The sequence below is a fragment of the Panicum hallii genome, chromosome 9 (assembly GCF_002211085.1).
Source record: "Panicum hallii strain FIL2 chromosome 9, PHallii_v3.1, whole genome shotgun sequence".
Classification (NCBI taxonomy): Eukaryota; Viridiplantae; Streptophyta; class Magnoliopsida; order Poales; family Poaceae; genus Panicum; species Panicum hallii.
Genome location: NC_038050.1, coordinates 57,781,233 through 57,802,536, shown reverse-complemented (window position 1 = coordinate 57,802,536; position 21,304 = coordinate 57,781,233). Strand labels below are relative to the sequence as shown.

The window sequence follows — 21,304 nt, the reverse complement described above, 5'->3', positions numbered from 1 at the left end:
TGTATCTCATTTTATATAGACTAATATTGGATATATACATATGAAACGAGAGTCTATTTTAACGTATGTTAATAAAAACACACTTTTAAAAGTGTGTCTCCATATAAAGGGCCCAACTAAGAACCCTCATGTCCCCATAGGACTTTTCTCTCAACACCCATGCCTCCAAAAACAAAAGTTGCTACGGCCTAGGTCTTACTGTGCCGTCGAACCAAATTCTCGTTGGGGGAAGCTCACTGGCGGAAGGTCGCCCCCGTGCAGGAGGACCCACGCCGTCGACTTGGAGGCCCTTGCACGGCGCCCCAGCGGCTCTCCCCATCCTCATCAGGTGACCAGGCCACATCATGCGGTCCTCCGACGGCTTAAGGTACGCCAGGATCTCTATCGTGGTGTGAATAAGATGTTATGTAAAAAGATTGAATCATTTGTACTTATAATAATCGGATTGGGTATACAAACCTTTTAATACGAGATCAGATGGGGGCTGAAGGTGGTGGCGGGTATATATAGTCGAGTGTACACGACGTACACGAGAAGGTGTAAACCCATATCACTACGGGAAAATGGGTGAAAAATGTCAGTTTTATTAAAGACGTCAGCCCGACGACTTTAACTGTTTAAAAACATCGTTTAAAAGTGAACCGATGAATTTAATTTATGGACGTCGGTCAACTGGGAAGCTGACGAACATAAGGTTTAAGGACGCCAGCCTACGTGGAGCCAATGAACCTAAGGGATAAAGACGTCGGCCTACGTGGAGCCGACGACCTTAGTTCGGATTGGGATACCCCCCCCCCCCCCACGGGGGATGAATCTGTAACTCCTCCAGTCACCTCTGACCTCCTCCCCGCCCACTGCACGCCCAGCTCACCGGCACCCCCGCGTGGCCTTCCACGCCCTCCCTCCCATGCCCCCGCGCCCTCCACGTCCTCCCTCGCCTCCCCGCCCACCGCGCGCGCAACCGCCCGGCTCGTCGTCACCCCCGCGCTTCCTTCCACGCCAACCCTCCCACATCCCCGCGCCTCCCCGTCCTCCCTCGCCTCCTCCCCTCACCTCTCCGCCTGCTATGTGCCCGCCCCCGCCCTCACTGCCCACCACGCAGCCCCGCCTACTACCCTCTCGTTGTCGTTTACTGTTGGTGGGGTGGGGAGGGGGGGGAGGCATCTGTTTCTCCACAAGCTGAACAAGGGAACAAAGATTTCTATCAATTGGATTACCTAATGGAGAAATATAGGGTAAGATGAAGCATGAATAGCACATTCCAAATATTGTTGTGGTGATGCTTGTCGTTACCAATTTATTTTGGTAGTGATGCTTGTTGTGAATTAGTATACTTGTAGCCATTTTATGATGTGTTGAAGTATTTGTTGTTGTACCAATTCTAAAGACATAGGTTTGTTGTTGAAGCATTGATTGTGAATTTCTTCGTAATAAAAAAATTCTTATTGTTTCATGGTGAAAGTATGGATCTTGATATTATTGTGTTTGTTTGCAGGTATCCTTCTTCGGCTGGGTTGGTGGCAAGTGGTTTCACTGAAGTTACTTGTTCTCTTCCTCTTGATAGTGACAACCGTGTGTGAAGGTATAAAACTGATTTTGTTGAAGTTTCTAAATTTACAATGACTAGATATGTTAGGTTACGTAGGTTCAACCCTATGCGTCACCCGTTCCGGAAAAACGCATCACACATATGGTACGTAACACCAGAAGGAACGCATGTGTGGATGACGAAAAACAGTGAACGAAACGTAAAGTAGGGATAGATGCGTGGAATTTTGGTACTTGTTAGAGTAGAGATAGAGCTATGCGCTGAGTATATAACTCTATGCCTCCAGATAGCTTACATTGGACATTGGAAATTGACCAAACTATGTTATCCCTTCTCGACACATTCTGCATTTCACAAGTTCATTGCCATGTCACAGTGGCCTCTTTCAAAACAGAGAGTGATTAAAAATTGTATGTATATGTAGTGCATACTTAGAGTAGTCTATTAAGCAATAACTTTGTCATATAAGAGGATAAGATCATAACAAGTTGAGAAAATTTTATAAAATTGAAGAGACACTACTGATATACGTGAAAATAACGAGTATTTTAATTTGCCCTGAATGTTTTTATCAAGAACTCGGTAAATAACATTTGTACAGGCTCGAATATTCCCAGTATATTCAAGGCCATTTGGTCCCTAGGGTTATTATGGTCACTTCCTAATCAAACCCTAAATCCTCTCGTCTAATCGTACTCTGGTCTTTGGTCCCATCTGTCCGCTTGAGGCCTCAATGCTTTGGGCCTGGGTCGTGAATGTTTCCCTCCGTCAAATGTATGCAATGTGAGGGGCGATACCCTCACGGTCGAAGTATACCCTTCACTCGGTGCTACAGAAGGGGCACATTGGGGGGCTTCTGTGAAAGATGATACCTCATTTATGAGGTATGGCTGTTGGGAGTAGTGTCCTGCCTCGTTGTCGAGGAATGGCTGTTGGAAGTAGTGCTGTTGTAGTCGACTGGCGTGATTGAGTGACGTCGCTCACCTCGATCTGCCTCAGGGAAACATTTACCACGCGCGATCCCCAACCAGGATCGGGCCCAGCTAGATTGAATGGTATTCAGTTGAATACCCAAAGATTTTGACAAAAAAATTATGCATATACATCAAATATCAATATACACATAAAAAATAAAAAAGAATACCAAATAGAAGACTCAAATTGGGCCAGCAGCCAGCAGCCCAGCCCAACTTGGTGGCAGAACCCACCAACAGCCCACAGGACACCATCGATCCCCAACTCCATGTCTCCACCCCATCGATCCCCAATCCCACCCGATCGTTCCCAGGCAACCGAGAGCACCACCGCCACCCGCCTGGACATTCGACCAGACGACCACGCCGCCGCCCTGAGCTCGCGGCTCCCCGTCCTCGACCCCGACGCCGCCGGTTCCGTGGAGCTTGGACGCCTGCCCTGCCCTGCTCTTCTTCCTCTCGCGGTGTCGCCCCCGCCTCCAGACAGCGCGCTGCCGCTGCGGCGTTGCCGGGTACTACTGGACTGCCGGCAGGTACTCGTACTCCTCTGTCCTCTCCCCTCTCCTCTATGATTTCTTCTTAGAATGTATATATTTAGTCAAAGTCATAGCTGAAAGGTACTGTAATTGATGATTTAGGGTTTAAAAATGAAAAGGAAGAACGGTCCTGCTGTTAATTTGAAATCTTTTTTGGAAAGATCTGCTGCAAAGAAAAGAGCTCAAAAGCAGAATCAAAATCCTTCTACCCGTGAGAGCCAGCTGCAATTGGTGATTTATCAAGCTAGGTCTGAACCTGAGATTGAGAATGAAATAGATTGTGGAGATGGGAATGGGATAACCTCAATACTATCTGATGCAGAAAATAATGACATTCTAAATGTTGAATCTGTATCCGATGATGAAGATAGTAACCATGGTACATATGACATAGTACATGATCCTGGATTGAGGCCTTCTATTTTAGATTATGATGCTAAAGATCAAGATTCAGTTAGAAGGGAGTATATTGCATTGGGGCCATGTCAACCAAAGATGAAGATCAATGATTTTCCGCAGCATAATTGTGGAGGTATGCGCCGATTCCTACCAAAATGGTTTAATGAGTTCAGGTGGATTGAGTATAGTGTGACAAAAGATGCTGCATTTTGTTTTGTGTGCTATTTGTTTAAAGATAACACCCATGGTCGTGGTGGAGATGCTTTTGTTACCGAAGGGTTTAGAAATTGGAACATGAAAGTTAGAGCTTACACTATACTCAATCCACTTGAGTTTACAAAGTTAGAGCTTGATGTTTTGAGAGATGATTCTGGATGGCAAGAATTTTTGGGGAAGGTCAGTTCTTTTTGTGAGAAGTACAAAGTTAGAGTGGTTGATATGAATGGAAAGTATAAACCTATCCAAAGATGAAGGAGGTTCTATAGAGATGCAATTAATTATCACAAGTTTCATGGTGATATGTTTTGGGGTGTCATTGACAAACAATTTCAAGAGCTCAATAATAGGTTTGATGAGGTAAACACAGAACTACTAAGATGCATGGCATCATTCAATCCAACTAATTCATTTTCAGCCTTTGATGTTGAGAAATTAGTCAAACTTGCTAGGTTCTACTCTCATGATTTTGATTTTGAAGAGATGAACCAACTGCCATTTCATTTGAACCGCTATATTAGTTGTCGGCGTTTAGAAACACCGGCCAGTGATCAAGTGATCACGCACACGGTTGCGAGGAGGGCGACAGATTGATCCCGGAGAGGAAGAAAACGCGAGGGATTTAGACTGGTTCGGACCGGGGTCCTACGTCTAGTATGGGTGATGCCGCGGCCTTGAGTTCGTGTTCCTCAAGCCGCCTGGAAGGAACGAGTAAAGGGGGTGTGTTACAATGGTGTCACTTCTCTCTCCCACCAACTGTCGTAGGTGGGTTCTATTTATAGTCGTTGGAGTGTCCCTCGACCCCTTATCAACCCAGGGTCGAGGGGCTTTACATGATTCTTTATTAAGAGGCCGTCGATGACGTCCGTCCGCGCCGGGTGAAGCGGGGTCGAGGCTGACACCGGACGTGTCTCGCCGACTCCGCCTCCTTATCCTGTCAGAAACGCTGTCCGGGCCGCCCATGCGCGTCCCGTGTCGGCCGCGGGTGCGCCTTTTGAGGGCGGCGTTCACTGTATCCTTCGTCTGCCCATACCTGCTGCCGCCCACAGGGCTCGCGTGTCGGACGGGGGCAACGTGTGCTGACGCAAGCCGTGCGGCGTGGTGCGACTCGGCACGTTCTGTCCAATCCTTGTCGGTCTTGGGTCGCGCGCCCGTCCACCTGTCAGAGGAGGAAAAGGCGAGAAAATGTTTAGGGTTCCCTCGACCTCGGGCCATCTCCGTGGGGGCTCGAGCTCGAGGCCGTCGGGGGTCGAGTCCGGGGTCGAGGCTCGACCCGTCGCCGGTCTTACCGCAGCTTCTTGGTGGGTCCTGTGTTCGGCCCGCCTGACGGGTGATTAGATTTGGGATCCTACATTTGAGCTTCTGGTCGCGATCGTTAGTTTGGCGCCATGTGGCACCCCGTTTTCACCCTATCGTCAGTAGCCCCCGAGCGTCGGGGCGAGGGGTCGAGCGTCTCGCCCCGACGCGTTCGGTCGTTCGATGGGGTGAATCCGGATGTTAGCTCCACCGCGGGATCCTGGTCGAGGGGCACAGGGTTTGAACCCGGTGCTCATGGACGAGGATCCCGCGGTGGGGCACCGCTAGCCCCCGAGGCTTCGATCGAATCGTGGATTTGATCGGAGGCTCAGTTCGGGAGGATTCACGGTGCTTCGTACCCTTTCGTTTGAGTCGAGGTCGGAGTCGTTTTTACGAGTTTAGCGTCTCCTCGAGACCCCCCGGGAAGGCCAGAAGACGTGAGTCGCGCAGGTGCTGGGCCTCGATGGCCGCGAGCCCTCGACTCGTGGAGCTTTCTGACGGGTGAATTCGAGTGGAACCCGGGTCGTCCTCTTTCGACAGAGGCCGACCTCGGCTAGGGCCGGCGTTGGCGTTCCATAAATTCGACATCCCCACCTCGCAACGTACCCATGGTGGTTCCGCACCATGGGCGGCATCGATGCCAACCCGGTCGAGGGTCACGGTCGGTGTTCGCGTCGAACTCGAATACAAATCTAGGGCATCGAGGGGGTTCGTTCCCCTCGAGATGGCGCTCTTCGACGAGCCGCCCCGTGATTTGTCCCTTGCTCGTGTTCGACTGGGGGGACCGCTTCGTACCGCGCGCGCGGTGGGTCCTCGTCCCCAAGTCTGTTGCCGTTACGGCTTGCGTTCTTTAAGCGTTTAATATATTAAATGCACGAAATAAGTCGAATGCAAATAACTTGTTAAACGCGAGCAGTTCACGGCGCATTTACTTACTGAAACGGCGATATTCCCGCGGTAGTGGGCGTGGATTTCGGAGGCGTCGGTTCGTGTGGCCACGTCGTCATCTGAATCCCAAGCGTCGCCCCTGCGGCTTATAAAAAGGGAGTTAGACGGGCTGAGGCGGAATCTTTCACCTGCTCACTTCTGTCGCTTGACCTTCTCGCGCCCTCTCTTTCGTGCTCGTTCCGAGTTTCCGGCCGTCTCCATGGCTTCCTCCGCCGTCTGCGACATGACCAACACCAAGCTCGACGAGCTCGTGAAGGAGGGATCCATGTCGCAGGACACACGCAAACGCTGCCGTGCTGTTCGGGGGGAGGCAGAGCCACGGCCCCGCCCCGGCGAGGTGGTGGCTTTCGTCCACTACTTCCGCGCCGGGTTGGATTTCCCGGTGAGCCCATTCCTGCACGGGGTCCTGTTCAATTACAGGATCTCGCTGCATCATCTCGCCCCCAACGCCGTCACGGCGCTCGCGACCTTCGCAGCGTTTTGCGAGGGCTGGTTGGGCATTTGGCCCGACCTGAATATCTTCCTCCACTACTTCCGCGGGGTTGCCACCTCGAACAGGGGCGACTGCCCGTGGGGATCTGGTTCGCTTTACCTCCAGCTCAGGGGGGCGGACCGCCCCTTCATCTCCATACCACGGATCTCCTCCAACTCGGGGTGGAGGAAAGGGTGGTTCTACGTCGACACCCGGGGCTTGCCCGAGATGCCGGCGTTCACCTCCGCGGCCGTGGAGCCCAGCGACCGGTTGGCGTGGGGGACAGAGAAGAAGATGTGGCGCAAGTATGCGGCAGCAGCGGCCCGCATCGACCAACTCCGCACCCGCGGCCTGATTGGCCTTCGTGTGATCGCGGAGTTCATTCAGCGCCGCATCGCCCCGCTTGCCGTGAGGTCGCGTGGCATGTGGGAGTTTACAGGGGCCGGCGACGACGACCGCCTCGCCGCGGGCGAACTTTCCCAGGCGGAAGTCCGTCGCCGGCTGCAGCTTCTCGTTGGCACCGTCAGCGATGAGACCTGGGGGAGCCTCGGCGGCCTTCCCCAGGCGCATTGGTCGGGGATCCCTGTGGCGGTGAGTTCGCCCCGTCTGGCTTTGTTCGCTGCTAGTCTTAGCATCTTACTGACCTCTTTCCCCTTCTTTCGCTCGCAGGAGCCCCTAAGCATTCCGAGGGGGAAATTGCCCCTCCCCGAGGCACAGAGCGCCGGTCAGCGCCAAGCCGAGCATGACGCCCAGCGTGGACAGCGACGCAAGGCTAAAGCCGCGCAGAACGCGCGGAGGCAGAGGCGACTAGTCCGCCGTCAGCGGGGGGAGGAAGTCAGGTCCGATTCGGACTCACTCCCCTCCTCCGAGGAGTCTGAGGCGGAGGTAGCCTCAGAGGGGGCGCGCGGCCCTCTTGCTTCCGTCGAGGAGGGTGCGGCCGAGTCGTCTCCCCGGCCAGGGGGTGCGGGAGAGAGCGTCGCCGGCACAAGCGTCGATGCGGCGGCTCTCGACCCTCAGGAACCGGCAGGGGCCTCAGCCCCGACGGGGGCTCCTATGCCGGAGCCTTTCTCTCCATCGTCGGCTCGAGCGAATAAGCGCACCCGCGAACCCGCGACGGTGGTTGAGGACACGCCCGTCGCCAAGCGCACCCGTGGGGTCGATTGTCCCGGTGGGGTCGATTGTCCCGATGGGTCCGACGAGGAGTCGCTTCATACCCTCGTCGTTCCGGGGACCCCTTTCATGGTTTCGGATGACGAGGGCGATTCGGGGTTTGTTGCCCCGCCGAGTTCCCCTTCGTTCGGCGCGGCCCGAGGCTCGGTTGCAGCACCCGAGAACCCGGCAACCGCCTCCGTGCACGGCGCCACGGGCACGGCCGCTCCCTCCACGGCCCCGCGAGTTGGGGGTTTGCCGCCCTTGGGTCCTCCGGGGTCGTCGCCCGCCGGGGCGGGCGCAGCTTACAGCCCGGTGGCGCAGGACTGCCTGCGGAACTTGAGCTCGATCGTGTCCAGCATCGAGTCTCGTCTCTTGCCATGGGTGCAGGTACGTGCCATCTCGGGCTAGGTCCTTTAGCGTGTTCGCGTTTCCTTACCTTACCCTCACCGTTTTTCGCAGGCGCTCGATGGTAACCTGCGACGTGCGGAACAAGGGTCCTCCGAATGGGAGCGTCGGCTGTCGGAGGTCGAAGCCCAGGCCTCCAAGTCGGTGAAGGCGGCCAACGACCGCGCCGCCGTGGCCGAGGCATCCCGTCAGCGGGACGCCGAGAGTTTGCGCAATGCGCTCTCGGGTCTGGACGCGGCGCGCGCGGAAGTTGAAGAGCTGAAGGTGAAGCTTCACCGGGTCGAGGGTGATGTCGCGGCGGCCGAGCGCAGCTTAACCGAGGCCAACCGCACCGTGGAAGGTCTTACGGGCCAGCTTGACGGCCTCCGGCGGGAGCGCGACGCCGCCCAGAAGGAAGCTCGAGATCTGTCGGCGGAGGCAGAGAGGGTGCGGGCGTCTCTCAGAGAGGTTACCGCGGCACGGAACGAAGAGGATCACGGCAGAGTTTCCGCTGAAGAGGCCGTCAGCGCCTGTGACGCCGAGATTAGATCTCTGCGCGAGGCGGCCGCGCCGTTGCTCCGGCTTCTGTGGCCGACGCCCGAGACTCAGCCGCCGACCTTGCTCGACGCGCTGACCCGGTCGAAAGAGCGGGTCGAGCTGTTCGCCGGGACCGCAAACTTCCTTGGGTGTCGCCGGAGCCTGGCCATCGCCAAGTCGTGGGCCCCGACGCTCGACCTCGGGCCTCTGGCTCGCGGCTTCGCCAGCCGCACCTCCGGGGAGGTCCAACGGCGCCTCGCGTCCGAGGCCGGCGTAGCTGCCCGCGCAATCGCCGGCTCGATAAAGATGAGCGCCGTTCAGCACAGCGCCGATCGGATCGAGGCCTCACCTTCGAGTCGACGCCGGGAGAGGTCCGCGCCCCGAGCCCCCGAGCCCGACGCAGCGGAGCCCGCCCCAGGGACAGAGTCTGAGGACCCCTCCGCCCAGCATCAGGCCCCGTAGGATTTAGTCCCCTTTTGTTCGTGGCCCCAAGAGGGCGTGTATTAGACTGAGCCATCGAGCTTCAACTTTATGCTTCGTGTCGTTTCACATTACTTTTGCTTCTCTTTGCATGCAATGGCATCGGTTTCCTTCTTCTTGAGGTTTCGAAGCTAGGGATAGAAACGCCGCAGATGCTCAATATTCCAGGCATTAATGAACTCTTCCCCACCCAAGGTTTTTAGCTTGTAGGCGCCGGGTCGCAATACCCTCGATATGACATAAGGTCCCTCCCATGGGGGAGACAGCTTGTGTCGGTCCTTGGCGGATTGCACCCTTCGGAGCACCAGATCGCCGGCTTGGAGGGCTCTGGGATGAATGTTTCTAGCGTGGTAGCGCCGTAGGCTTTGCTGATACTTAGCCGCTCGTACCAACGTCGCTTCTCTAGCCTCGTCGACTTGATCGATCGCGTCTTGCATGTTTTGCTCCGCGTTGTCTGGCTGATACTCTCTTATTCGAGGTGAGCCGTACTCGAGTTCGGTCAGGAGTACCGCCTCGGCCCCGTAAACAGCGAAGAATGGGGTTGGGCCAGTCGCCCGGCTTGGCGTAGTCCTTAGACTCCAGAGGACTGAGGGTAACTCCTTCGCCCATCTTCCGGCCGCCTTGTTAAGCCGGTCGAAGATTCGAGGTCTTAACCCTGCCAGGATTAAGCCGTTTGCTCGCTCGACCTGCCCGTTGGTTCGGGGGTGAGCCACCGAGGCCCAGTCGATGCGAATGTTGTTGTCGCTGCAGAACTCCTTGAACGCGTCACCAGTAAATTGTGTCCCATTGTCGGCGATGACAGAGTTGGGTATTCCAAAGCGGAAGATAATCCCCTGGAGGAATGATACCGCTTGTTCCGCCCTGAGGGACGCGAGGGGTCGGGCCTCGATCCACTTGGTGAACTTGTCCACGGCGACGATCAAATGTGTGGAGCCCCCGGGCGCTCTTTTGAAGGGTCCGAGCAGGTCGATTCCCCAGACTGCGAACGGCCAAGTGAGGGGAATATTTTGTAGCTCTTGCGCAGGCATATGAATTTGGCGAGCGAAGAACTGGCAGCCTTCACATCGTCGGACTATGTCTTCGGCATCGGCCACGGCCGTCGGCCAGTAAAAGCCTTGGCGAAAGGCTTTCCCGATCAATGTTTTAGACGCTGCATGGTGACCGCATACACCCTTGTGTATCTTCTCGACGATTTCTCTCCCGTGCATGATTGGGATGCATCGTGAGAGGATACCAATGGCGCTTTTGCGGTATAGTTCACCTTCTTGCACGACATAAGACTTTGCTTTCCGTGCGAGCCGTCGAGCCTCAGACTGATCTTCTGGGAGGATTCCTCGAACGAGGTAATCGAGTAACGGACCGCGCCAATCGATCGCCTCTTCTCGGGGCTCGCAGCCTAGGGTCGCGACGATGGTCGAGTCGGTGGGGCACGCGTCAGGGTCGTCGAGTTCGATCGACGGCTTCGATTGGTCCGTCGTGAATACTCCGGTTAGCACCGGTCCTCGTGCCGAAGCGAGCCAAGCCAATGAATCAGCGGTTTCGTTTTCACGTCGTGGGACGTGAATGAGCTCGAGGCCGTCGAATTTGGACTCGAGCCTCCGGACTTCTTGACAATAGGCTGTCATCCTTGTGTCTCGACAGCTTGCAGTCTTCATGACCTGAGTGACGACGAGATCGGAGTCTCCTTTGACTCGGAGTCGTCGAACCCCGAGTTCGATGGCCATGCGAAGCCCGTGGAGCAGAGCCTCGTATTCTGCCATATTGTTAGTAGCCTGAAAATGCAGCCGCAAGACATAGCGCAGCTCGTCTCCTCGCGGTGAGGTTAACAGCACGCCTCCCCCGGCCCCGTTTAGAGTGAAGGAACCATCAAAGTGCATGGTCCAAAATTCTAACGGCGCGGGGTCGGGGTTTGCCTGCACGCTGGTCCAGTCCGCGATGAAGTCGGCCAATGCTTGTGACTTGATTGCCGTTCTCGGGACATAGTCGATCTCGAGGCCCATGAGCTCTGTTGCCCATTTTGCTACTCGACCGGTTGCGTTGCGGTTTGTTACCACGTCGCCGAGGCCGGACGAGTTTACTACTCGGATAGCATGAGACTCGAAATAATGCAAAAGCTTTCTCTTAGTTAAAACGACAGCGTACAAGAGTTTGCACCTCGGGATATCGAGACTCACACTCTGACAATACCTTGCTAACAAAATACACCGGCCGCTGCACCTTCTGTGCTCGGTCGGGCTCGTCGCGCTCGACAACCAAGGCAGTGCTGACGACGCGTTCGGTCGCGGCTATGTACAGCAGCAAGATTTCCCCTGGCTCTGGTGACGCCAGCACCGGAGGGCTGGTGAGGAGGTCCTTCAGGGACTCGAGCGCCTGTGCGGCTTCATCCGTCCATCGGAACGGATCGCTTTTCTTTAGTAGCTTGTATAGTGGGAGTCCTCGTTCCCCGAGCTTCGAGACGAAATGACTCAGGGCCGCCAGGCATCCCATCAGGCGCTGAACTCCCTTGAGGTTGGAGATGGGGCCTAGATTCGTGATAGCCTTGATTTTTTCGGGGTTGGCTTCGATTCCTCGCTCGGAGATGACGAAACCAAGCAACTTGCCGCTTGGGACCCCGAAAACGCAATTTTCGGGGTTGAGCATGATGTTGTGCTTGCGGAGATTCTCGAACGTTTCGTGCACGTCGTCGAGGAAGCTGGTCGAGTTTCTCGTCTTGATGACAATGTCGTCGACGTAGACCTCGAGGTTGCGCCCGATCTGATCTCGCAAGCACTTTTGCATGCAGCGCTGGTAAGTCGCGCCCGCGTTTTTCAGCCTGAACGGCATCTTTACATAGCAGAAGCAGCCGAATGGCGTGATGAAGCTGGTTGCCTCCTGGTCCGATTCCTTCAACGGAACCTGGTGGTAGCCGGAATAGGCGTCGAGGAAGCACAGGAGCTCACACCCTGCCGTGGAATCGATCACCTGGTCGATCCGAGGGAGCGGGAACGGGTCTTTCGGACAGGCCTTGTTCAGGCCGGTGTAGTCGACGCACATGCGCCACTTCCCATTCTTCTTCCGAACCATCACTGGGTTCGCGACCCAGGTTGGATGTTGGACTTCTTTGATGAAGCCCGCCTCGAGGAGTCGTGTGATCTCCTCCCCGATGGCTCGACGCTTTTCCTCGTCAAAGCGTCGAAGTTTCTGTTGCACAGGCTTTGATCCTGGCTTGATGTTGAGGTTGTGCTCGGCGACCTCCGGAGGGATGCCTTTCATATCGGCAGGTTTCCAGGCGAACCTGTCGATGTTGGCTCTGAGGAAGTCGACGAGCGCGCCTTCCTATTTGGGGTCGAGATTCGTGCCAATGCGAGCCACCTTGCTCGAGTCGGTCGGGTCGAGCTGCACCGGCTTCGAGTCCTCGGCGGGTTCGAAGGCACCTACCGCTCGAGGTCTCTTGCTGTCGAGGGTGGGGGTCGAACCCTCAGCATCCTTAGCGAGCTGTTCGAGCTCTGTCTTGGCCACCACCAATTCTGCGAGCTCGCGATTGGCTCGCTCGTTCTCAAGAGCTCGGCCCAAGCTTGAGGCAACGGTGATGGTGCCTTTAGGGCCAGGCATCTTGAGCTTGAGGTAAGAATAACTTGGGATAGCCATGAACTTGACGTAGCATGGTCTACCGAGTATGGCATGCGTGTCGCTGGGGAAATCGACCACCTCAAATGTCAGCTTCTCCTTTCTGAAGTTATCCGGCGTCCCGAAGGTGACAGCGAGATCGATCCGTCCCATCGGGATTGCTTGAACTCCAAGAATCACCCCGTGGAAGGGGTGGCTCGACGGTTTGAGCGCCGTCCGAGGTATTTTCATTGCGTCGAGGGTGCGAGCATAGAGCAGGTTCAACCCGCTTCCTCCGTCCATGAAGACTTTGGTGAGGCGCGTTCGCTCGAATATGGCCTCGACGATCAACGGGAACCGTCCCGGCTCGTGGATCACTGCCGGGTGGTCGGATCGGTCGAACGTGATGCTTGACTCGGACCACCTCAAGTATCGAGGGACCGCGGGATCGACGGCGTTGACTTGTCGGTCGAGTAGTTTCTGCTGCCTCCACCCCTCAGCAGCGGTCGGCCCTCCGAAGATCATGAGGCAAGCATCAGGGTCGGGGAAGCTATCTTCTCCGTCGTTGTCCGTAGCGGGTAGCTTCGGCTCCCCTTTCTTTCCACTCGGCCCGGAACTGGGGCCGAGCAGGAGCCGCTTCAGGGTGCGGCAATCCCGCAGCTTGTGAGCGACAGGCTTATCATGATGTGGACAAGGCTCATCCATCATCTTTTCGAACTTCCTGTTCGGGCCGTCCTGACGCTTACGAGGAGGCTGGTCGGCAGCTGCGACCAGGTGCTCAACATCCTGGTTCTCATCGCCGCTGCGGTCTCGCTTCTGTTTGGCCAGTCGTTTGGCCTTTCTCTTGCTCACCCCCGTCGGGTTCTGGACCTTTGAGGGGACCCGGGCTGGGGCTTCGGATCCGAGGATAGCTATTACAGCCTCCTCGCCCGAGGCGTGTTTGGTGGCAATGTCGAGAAGTTCCCGGGTGGTCTTTGGTCGATCGCACCCGAGCCTATGTATCAACTCTACACAGGTAGTGCCCGATAGAAAGGCGCTGATGGCGTCAGCGTCCTCCAGCTCAGGCAGCTCATTGCATCGTTTCGAGAAACGATGAATGTATGCTCGCAGGGTCTCGTCCCTTTCCTGCTTGCAGTTCTTGAGGTCCCAAGAGTTCCCAGGCCTTTGGTAGGTCCCCTGGAAATTCCCGATGAAGACATCACGCAGATCCTCCCACCCCCCGATTCGGTTCGCAGGGAGGTGCTCGAGCCACGCTCGAGCCGAGTCCCCGAGGTAGATCGGAAGGTATTGGATGATGAAGTCGTCGTCCGCGGCACCTCCGGCGCGGCAGGCCATGCGGTAATCCTCGAGCCAGATACTCGGGTTGACCTCTCCGTCGTACTTGGTGACGCCTGTTGGAGTTCGGAATCGCGGAGGGAAAGGTGTCCCCCGGATGTGTTTGGTGAAGGCCTTTGGTCCCGGAGGGTCGGGACTGTCATCACGGTTCCCCTTGCCCCCGCGTCGTCCCCCTCGCGGGGGTCGACTGCAGCGTGGCGGCCTGCGCGGTGGACTACTCGAGGCAGTGTCCGAGTCATCGAAAGAAGGAGGGCTGCCCCCTCCGGCCTGCCTCCCACGCCGGCAGTCCGAAGGGCGCGATTGGTCGCGTCCTTGCTCCAAGTGGTCCTGCGCGAGTCGCTGTTCTACACGCTCCGCCTGGTTGCGCGCCTCCGCTCTCGTGGGGGCTTGTGGCATTGCTTGCTTCCGCGCGGCCGAGCTTTCGGCCCGCTGCACGGCCGCCTGCATCAGCAGCTGATCGATTCTGCTGAATCTTTCCCTTACCTCGGGGTCCGAGGGTGCCGGGATGGTCTTCAGCAAAAGAGCCGCCGCTGCCATGCTCTGACTAGCGCGGGGTGGCGTCGGGATCGGCTTGCCCGTCTGGGCGATGTCGTCGTGTACCTGCCGTGTGCGCGCCAACGCCTCCGGGGAGGTGACGCGTGCCAGCGCGGGGTTTCCCCCAGCCAGTTGATCTCGGGGTGCGGCTGTCGCTTTCAGCTCGGCGAGAACGCCTTGGAGCTCGTGGAGCTTGCTGTTCACGTCGGCCTGGATGGCCTCTAAGGAGGCCCGCTCAGAGCGGATCCGTTCTAGCTGCTCGCGCTGATATTCTTCCTGCTGGGTCGGGGTATGCAGAGTCGAACCCTGCATGTCCACCCCCGGCGTCTCGTCTGCCGCCATGCAGCAATCGGGTCGCGCTCCGCCGGACTCGCCTTCGTCCTCCGAGCAGCTGGTGAAGGTCCCGTCTACCTGGGGGAAGCCCTCGAAATCCATCGCTCCCACATATCGATCGGGGGCGCAAATTCCTGGGATGTTCACACCCCCGGTGGTGACGTGACCGTACCTGTCGGCCATAAATTCTAGACTCCCCAGTCAGAGAGTCTGGAATGGCATCAACGTTGGTTCGAGCCTAAGCCCGCCTTCTGGAGTCGCCGTGAACTCCAGGGTGCCGAATCTCACGATCTCACCTGGCGCCGCGAACGCGACGCCGGGTGCCATTGTCCGTCGCACCGAATCTCGCAACGCGCCCCCTACCTGGCGCGCCAACTGTCGGCGTTTAGAAACACCGGCCAGTGATCAAGTGATCACGCACACGGTTGCGAGGAGGGCGACAGATTGATCCCGGAGAGGAAGAAAACGCGAGGGATTTAGACTGGTTCGGACCGGGGTCCTACGTCCAGTATGGGTGATGCCGTGACCTTGAGTTCGTGTTCCTCAAGCTGCCCGGAAGGAACGAGTAAAGGGGGTGTGTTACAATGGTGTCACTTCTCTCTCCCACCAACTGTCGTAGGTGGGTTCTATTTATAGTCGTTGGAGTGTCCCTCGACCCCTTATCAACCCAGGGTCGAGGGGCTTTACATGATTCTTTATTAAGAGGCCGTCGATGACGTCCGTCCGCGCCGGGTGAAGCGGGGTCGAGGCTGACACCGGACGTGTCTCGCCGACTCCGCCTCCTTATCCTGTCAGAAACGCTGTCCGGGCCGCCCACGCGCGTCCCGTGTCGGCCGCGGGCGCGCCTTTTGAGGGCGGCGTTCACTGTATCCTTCGTCTGCCCATACCTGCTGCCGCCCACAGGGCTCGCGTGTCGGACGGGGGCAACGTGTGCTGACGCAAGCCGTGCGGCGTGGTGCGACTCGGCACGTTCTGTCCAATCCTTGTCGGTCTTGGGTCGCGCGCCCGTCCACCTGTCAAAGGAGGAAAAGGCGGGAAAATGTTTAGGGTTCCCTCGACCTCGGGCCATCTCCGTGGGGGCTCGAGCTCGAGGCCGTCGGGGGTCGAGTCCGGGGTCGAGGCTCGACCCGTCGCCGGTCTTACCGCAGCTTCTTGGTGGGTCCTGTGTTCAGCCCGCCTGACAGGTGATTAGATTTGGGATCCTACATTTGAGCTTCTGGTCGCGATCGTTAGTTTGGCGCCATGTGGCACCCCGTTTTCACCCTATCGTCATTAGTGATGTCAGACAAGATGAAAACTTCTCAAATATGAGAAGTTTAGCTGAGTTATCAATGATGCTTGTCAAAACAGAGAAGGTTCGTCGATATGACCTTGTTTATCGACTTCTCAAATTGGTGCTAGTTCTCCCTGGTATTGAGCGGGTCTTTTCCTCAATGAATTATATCAAAAACAAGCTAAGAAGCAAAATGGGTCAGGAGTCTTGAATGACTGCTTGGTTACATTCATTGAAAGGGATTTTTTCATGCAAGTTGAGGAGGACATCATCACACATTTTCAAAGCATTAAGCATCGGAGAGTGATCCCCTAAATTGTAAGTTTTTCTGTTTACGTACTCTGCATATGACTGATTATACTGTACAATTGTATGTTTTGGATGGAATTTTTTTTTTTGAATACCCAATTCCCAAAAGCTGGGCCCGCCCCTGTCCCCAGCAGAATGTACTAAGTGTTTTCGCTTCGGACCTCGGTAGAGAATAGATACTCAGTAGAGGATAAGTAATATTGATTGTTTCTATTTCAAACACTTAGTAGTGAAGCGACACTCAATGAATTTACTTGAAATTCTTCTATAGAAATGGTTCCAAACATTTTTTTATGTGGCATAGTATGAAGATTTCAGTACTTTGTCAATGTTTTGTAATTTTGTGAGCTTTTCTAGTATTATTCCAACCCAAACAAATTTCTATGATTTATTGTGTTTAGGTTCTAATTGATTACAACCATGATAAATATTTTAAATTCATTCACCAAAAAATCATATACACACACACACACACACACACACACACAAGGAACATCTAAGTGCTCAAACTCCATTTAAGACAAACAATTTCAAATATTTGTATACTCTAATGTTAGTTTTAGTTTTTATTTAATCTTTCAAAAACATAAATAATACACAAATGATCTCTAAAAATAATTCTTAGAATGTTATTAAATGGTAAATTATATGGTACTCTTGAACTAGATATTTTTAAGATGGTAAATACATAAGAAACTAGATGAGAATGAGGATGACTCTAGAATTATGATATTTTGTATAGAAGAGTGTGTAAGTTACTATACGCATAATAACACCATAGTGATCATGAATACCCATAAATAGAGATGCATTTGTGTCTCCTAAGAAATGGCATCCCAAGAAAGAGATTACAATGACAACATAGCTATATTACGTAGTGGTGTCATTAGAATAGTCACACAAAGAGTGCGAGAAGTCTGCGTGCTAAGAATTTGAAAATACGTGTTGCACACTTGTTTAACATTATTGAGTTATAAAAGTACTAGAAAAAAATGGCAAAGAAAAAAATGGCATAACTAAAAACTCAGAAGTCTCTTGGTTGAGCACGTCACTGCTTCTCCTGGCCTTCCAGCGCTTTCTTGATTTGGTCGCCCGCTAAAGTGCAGAGCTGCCGTCCACCACACTAAAAAAGAAAAATCGGAAACGCTCCTCGGGTTAGATCAACTAAACTCCAATGAGTCTCTATCGTTGCAACGCAGCAACTGCAAGGGGAAATTTCATATAGACATCCCCTAGATTATACCAAAACTCTAAACAGCAGACCAAAAGGGACCGGAAAGTAAAAATTCACAGCCCCCAAACAGAACAGACGACCATGCATTGGGATCGAGAGCGGCTCCGACGTCCAGAGCGGCGCACGGCGTCGGCCTACGCGCGCACGGAGCCGGCGTCCGCGAATCGGAGGCCGCTGCCGACGCCGACGCGCGCCGCCCACTGCACGCCGCGGTGCCCCGATCTGCCGGGCGCGGCGCCGCGCAGCGCCCGCCGCGCCCCCGTGCTCGCCGCCGTCGCCGACACGGAGAGCCCGGCGTCCTCGGCGGCGTGGTGCGCCTCGAAGTCGAGCGGCTCGTCGGAGTCCCCCGCGCATGACGACGTTGCGCCGACGGTGACGGCCGCGGCCGGCCCCAGGACCCTGCTGTCCGCGGCGCCGCGGCTGTTGTGCCACATCCCCAGGCAGTAGGACGCGGAGCAGAGCGCCGCGGCGAGGAGGAGGGCCAGGAGGTCGGCGCGCGTGGGCGTGCCGCACCTCCGGCCGGCGCGCCCGCGCGGCGAGCCGTCGTTCGCCATGGCCAGCCGCTGGCGAGGGGAGGATCGGAGGGGAGTCGAGGCAGAGGAGGGAACGGGAGAGAAACTGACTCGGCGACGTCGGCGTGGCGACACGCGTGTGCGGTGCAGTGAGGTCGCGTTTCAGGGATGGTGGTGTACTAAATGTAGGGGTAGAACCATACGGTGTTGGCTCCGGTTAAGTGAGGTGCTTAGCAATAAGTATATTTATATGATGCGTATTTTTCATGTCTATTTGTTGACAGTTGCTCACTTCAGAATGATGAAAGCAGCATCTTTTTTTTTAAGTAGGGTTCCGTTTGGTTTCAGTTTGTTCTAAAACAGTTCCTAAAGCGGCTACTCAGGTGAAGCAGATCTTTAATGAAACTAAATTTAAGGAACGTTTGACAACACAGCTTTTTCCTGTGGAAGCCAGTCGAAACTACGTTTTGTGGCTCCATCCTGCCAATGGAAGCTGAAATAAACTTTATAGACGGCTCCACGTCTGAAGCCGGTCGAAAATAGCCGGCTTCAAGTGAAGCTTTTTTTTTAACTATTCAATAAGCTATGCCAAAAAAATTAAAATTGGGAAGTGCCTCGTGTGGTTATCCATCGCTGGAGAGCATGTGAAATGAACGAGGATATGCTCATATGCGTTCCTTCGTCGATGGCTCCCGACGAGCACCAACAAGATGGTTTGCATCCTAGATGGTTCCTCAAAAAAAAAAAAAGAGAAACCTAGACTGGTCTACAGCAGCAATCTCTTTGTATCAGAATGCGGAATGCCATTGTTTTTTATGGCATCTTGGGAAACTTTATCTCAGAACTCAATCGCTCTGCTGTTCTTCAGTCGCGACACCGTCGCCGATCGATTCGGAGCGCCTCGAACGCGCGCACTACCGCATCGCCTGACCCGCGTCCCCGGACAGAATTTCTTGTCTGGTACTAGTATATCCGGTGGTGATACCGGCATCATCGCAAGAAAACAGTGGAGCAGCACGTTCCCGTCAGAACTCTCGTCCTACAGGATCCCAGCACAAACAGTTCACAAGAAAACGACATGTTGCTGTACAAGGCACCGAAAGATCTTGCTAGTTCCGCCTGCTGATGCGTCGCCTGCCTGCTCGATGTGGTGACCGCAGGAAGATGTCGAGATCAACTTCCGTTGACGAGGTCACTGGCTCTCCTCGCCTGCAGTCCTTCCTTGATTTGGTCGCCCACTAAAGCGCACAGCCGCCGTCCCACACTACTAGGCGGGAGAAATGTATTCCGAATGCTCCTCGGCAAGATGAATTAATATCCAGCAAGTCCCTATAACTGCCAAGAAAATTTTCACATAGATCCTCCTAATCATCCGTGTTCTAAAAAAGAACAAAAGAAGGACCAAACGGTAGTTTAGCATTCCCAACGGATGACACGACGACCATGTCACGGGATTGTGGTCAGAGCCGCGAACTCACGACGGGCTGCGGCGTCGAGACCGGCGCGCGGAGAGGCCGGGACGACCCAGAGAATCTGTACGCGCGAACGGAGCCGGCGCCCGTGCCCGTCGCCGTCGACGCGGGCTCATCTATTGGTTATTGCCCAGCGGCCGCGGCCTCCGCACCAGGGCTCGGGTTCCCCGTCCACGCCACGGCCCGGCTCGCGGGCGCCATCCCGGTGCCGCGCAATGCCCGCCGCGCCCCGGTCGTCCTCGCCGCCGCCGCGGACACGGACACGGACACGGACAGCCCGGCGCTCTCGCGGTGTGGTGTGGTGGGCTTCGAAGTCGAGCGGCTCGTCGGTGTTGGCCGCGCGGGCGCCGTCGGCCCCGCATGACGACGTGGCACCGGCCGCGCTGGGCCCGAGGACGCGGCTGTTGTGCCGTATCCCCAGGCAGTAGGACGCGGAGCAGAGGCAGAGGAAATGGAAATGGAAGGGAGGGCTGGCTCGATCGGTCAGCCAACCGGCGATACACGTGCGTGCAGGTCGCTATAGAGGGAGGGTGGTGCAATAAACAAAGAACCGGAGGTTCCATATGCTTAATCCGTCGTTGACACTGACCTAATAATAGTGCTAAGCTAGGAGCACTAGTTGTGGTTTTTTATTACTGCTGTTCGTTGACATTATGCCCTGAAAGGCTGAAATGATCGAGGGAGTAGCCGAGTGGGAGTTCTTTTTTTTATAGTTTTTTGCTCTTTGCATATGAATCCACACTGTACCAATTTGTACAATTGGCAAATGTAATGTTATTTTTTTTTCGAAGCAAGGATAACCCTATTTCCACTGATGATTAAGCGAAAATGCCAAAGTACCATGATCAGATTAAGAGCAGAAAAGCAGACGTGTCATCTCTCATGGCGTGAATGCATTTTTTTTTTCCTTTGTTTGAGCGGGTTGCGTGAATGATTGGACCTCCTCCTGCGCGAATATCCGCCAAAGAGAGGGAAGGAATACTCATGCTCGGGTCTCTATGATCTTATCCTTTGCTACGTAGAGCTGTGGCCCAGAACTGCTCCTGTGCTCCGCTCACACGATTGCTGTCGAAAATCCGTAAGACCACTGCTTGGCGCGCACAGACGAGCTGCGTCCTAACAGGAAAGAAAATTTGTGCCGCAGAGTTATGAACGAGAAAAACCATTTCGACTTGCGTGGCGTTTGCTCCCGATGAGCACGAGTTTGCTGGATTTCGGACCTTCATGGCACAGCCGCTGGTCCATCTTGGCGTTCTTATATTTTTCTCGGCATGTAACTACGGCATGGTGCTCCCGGAGATCCGGGTGCATTTTTCTGGTCGTGTTGACGTTCCTGATCATCTTCGGGCGGGGCTATTGTCAGTGTCTGTCGTAAATTTTGGTGAGCCCGTTGTTTGGGCCAGACGTTACGATCAGGCCGTGCGCGGCCCAACTCGGTCCGGACCAATCTCAATCTTCTCGGTCTACGAACGAGTACGCGCGTACGCCAGGCCACGGCCCAGGAGGGATAAGCTACGAGAGGCCGCTCCTCCTCATTAGTTGGACTGGCACACAGAATGGGCTGACGCATCATGGATAGCTGCGGCCTTGCTGCAGCCCAGCCCCATCCGTTGAGGTGTGGATGCAGGCCGGCCACAGCGCCTTTCGGAATTTGGACCTCCGTTTCCTCATCCTTTTTGCTCGTCTGCTCCGTGCACATTCTCGCCTGAAGGATCGCTGCTGAAGCCTGAAGCCTCTGAGCTCACTGCTGTTGCGGGGCAGCACTCTGCTGTCA

General features: G+C 55.2%; 2 protein-coding genes and 1 pseudogene across 2 annotated transcripts; 1 reads left to right on the top strand and 2 right to left on the bottom strand.

Moving 5' to 3' along the window:
* Positions 1-2,792: 2,792 nt before the first annotated feature.
* On the top strand, positions 2,793-4,822 carry LOC112873211. Its single transcript, XM_025936225.1, has 2 exons — positions 2,793-3,056; positions 3,162-4,822. The coding sequence occupies exons 1-2, from the start codon at positions 2,793-2,795 to the stop codon at positions 3,927-3,929; spliced, it is 1,032 nt and encodes a 343-aa protein (XP_025792010.1). The 3' UTR covers positions 3,930-4,822.
* Positions 4,823-17,093: 12,271 nt separating this feature from the next.
* Positions 17,094-18,239, bottom strand: LOC112875932 (probable methyltransferase PMT16). Its single transcript, XM_025939941.1, has one exon. It carries the CDS (start codon positions 18,098-18,100, stop codon positions 17,681-17,683), a length of 420 nt encoding a protein of 139 aa, XP_025795726.1. The 5' UTR covers positions 18,101-18,239; the 3' UTR covers positions 17,094-17,680.
* Positions 18,240-19,649: 1,410 nt separating this feature from the next.
* On the bottom strand, positions 19,650-20,775 carry LOC112873210 (annotated as a pseudogene).
* Positions 20,776-21,304: the final 529 nt, after the last annotated feature.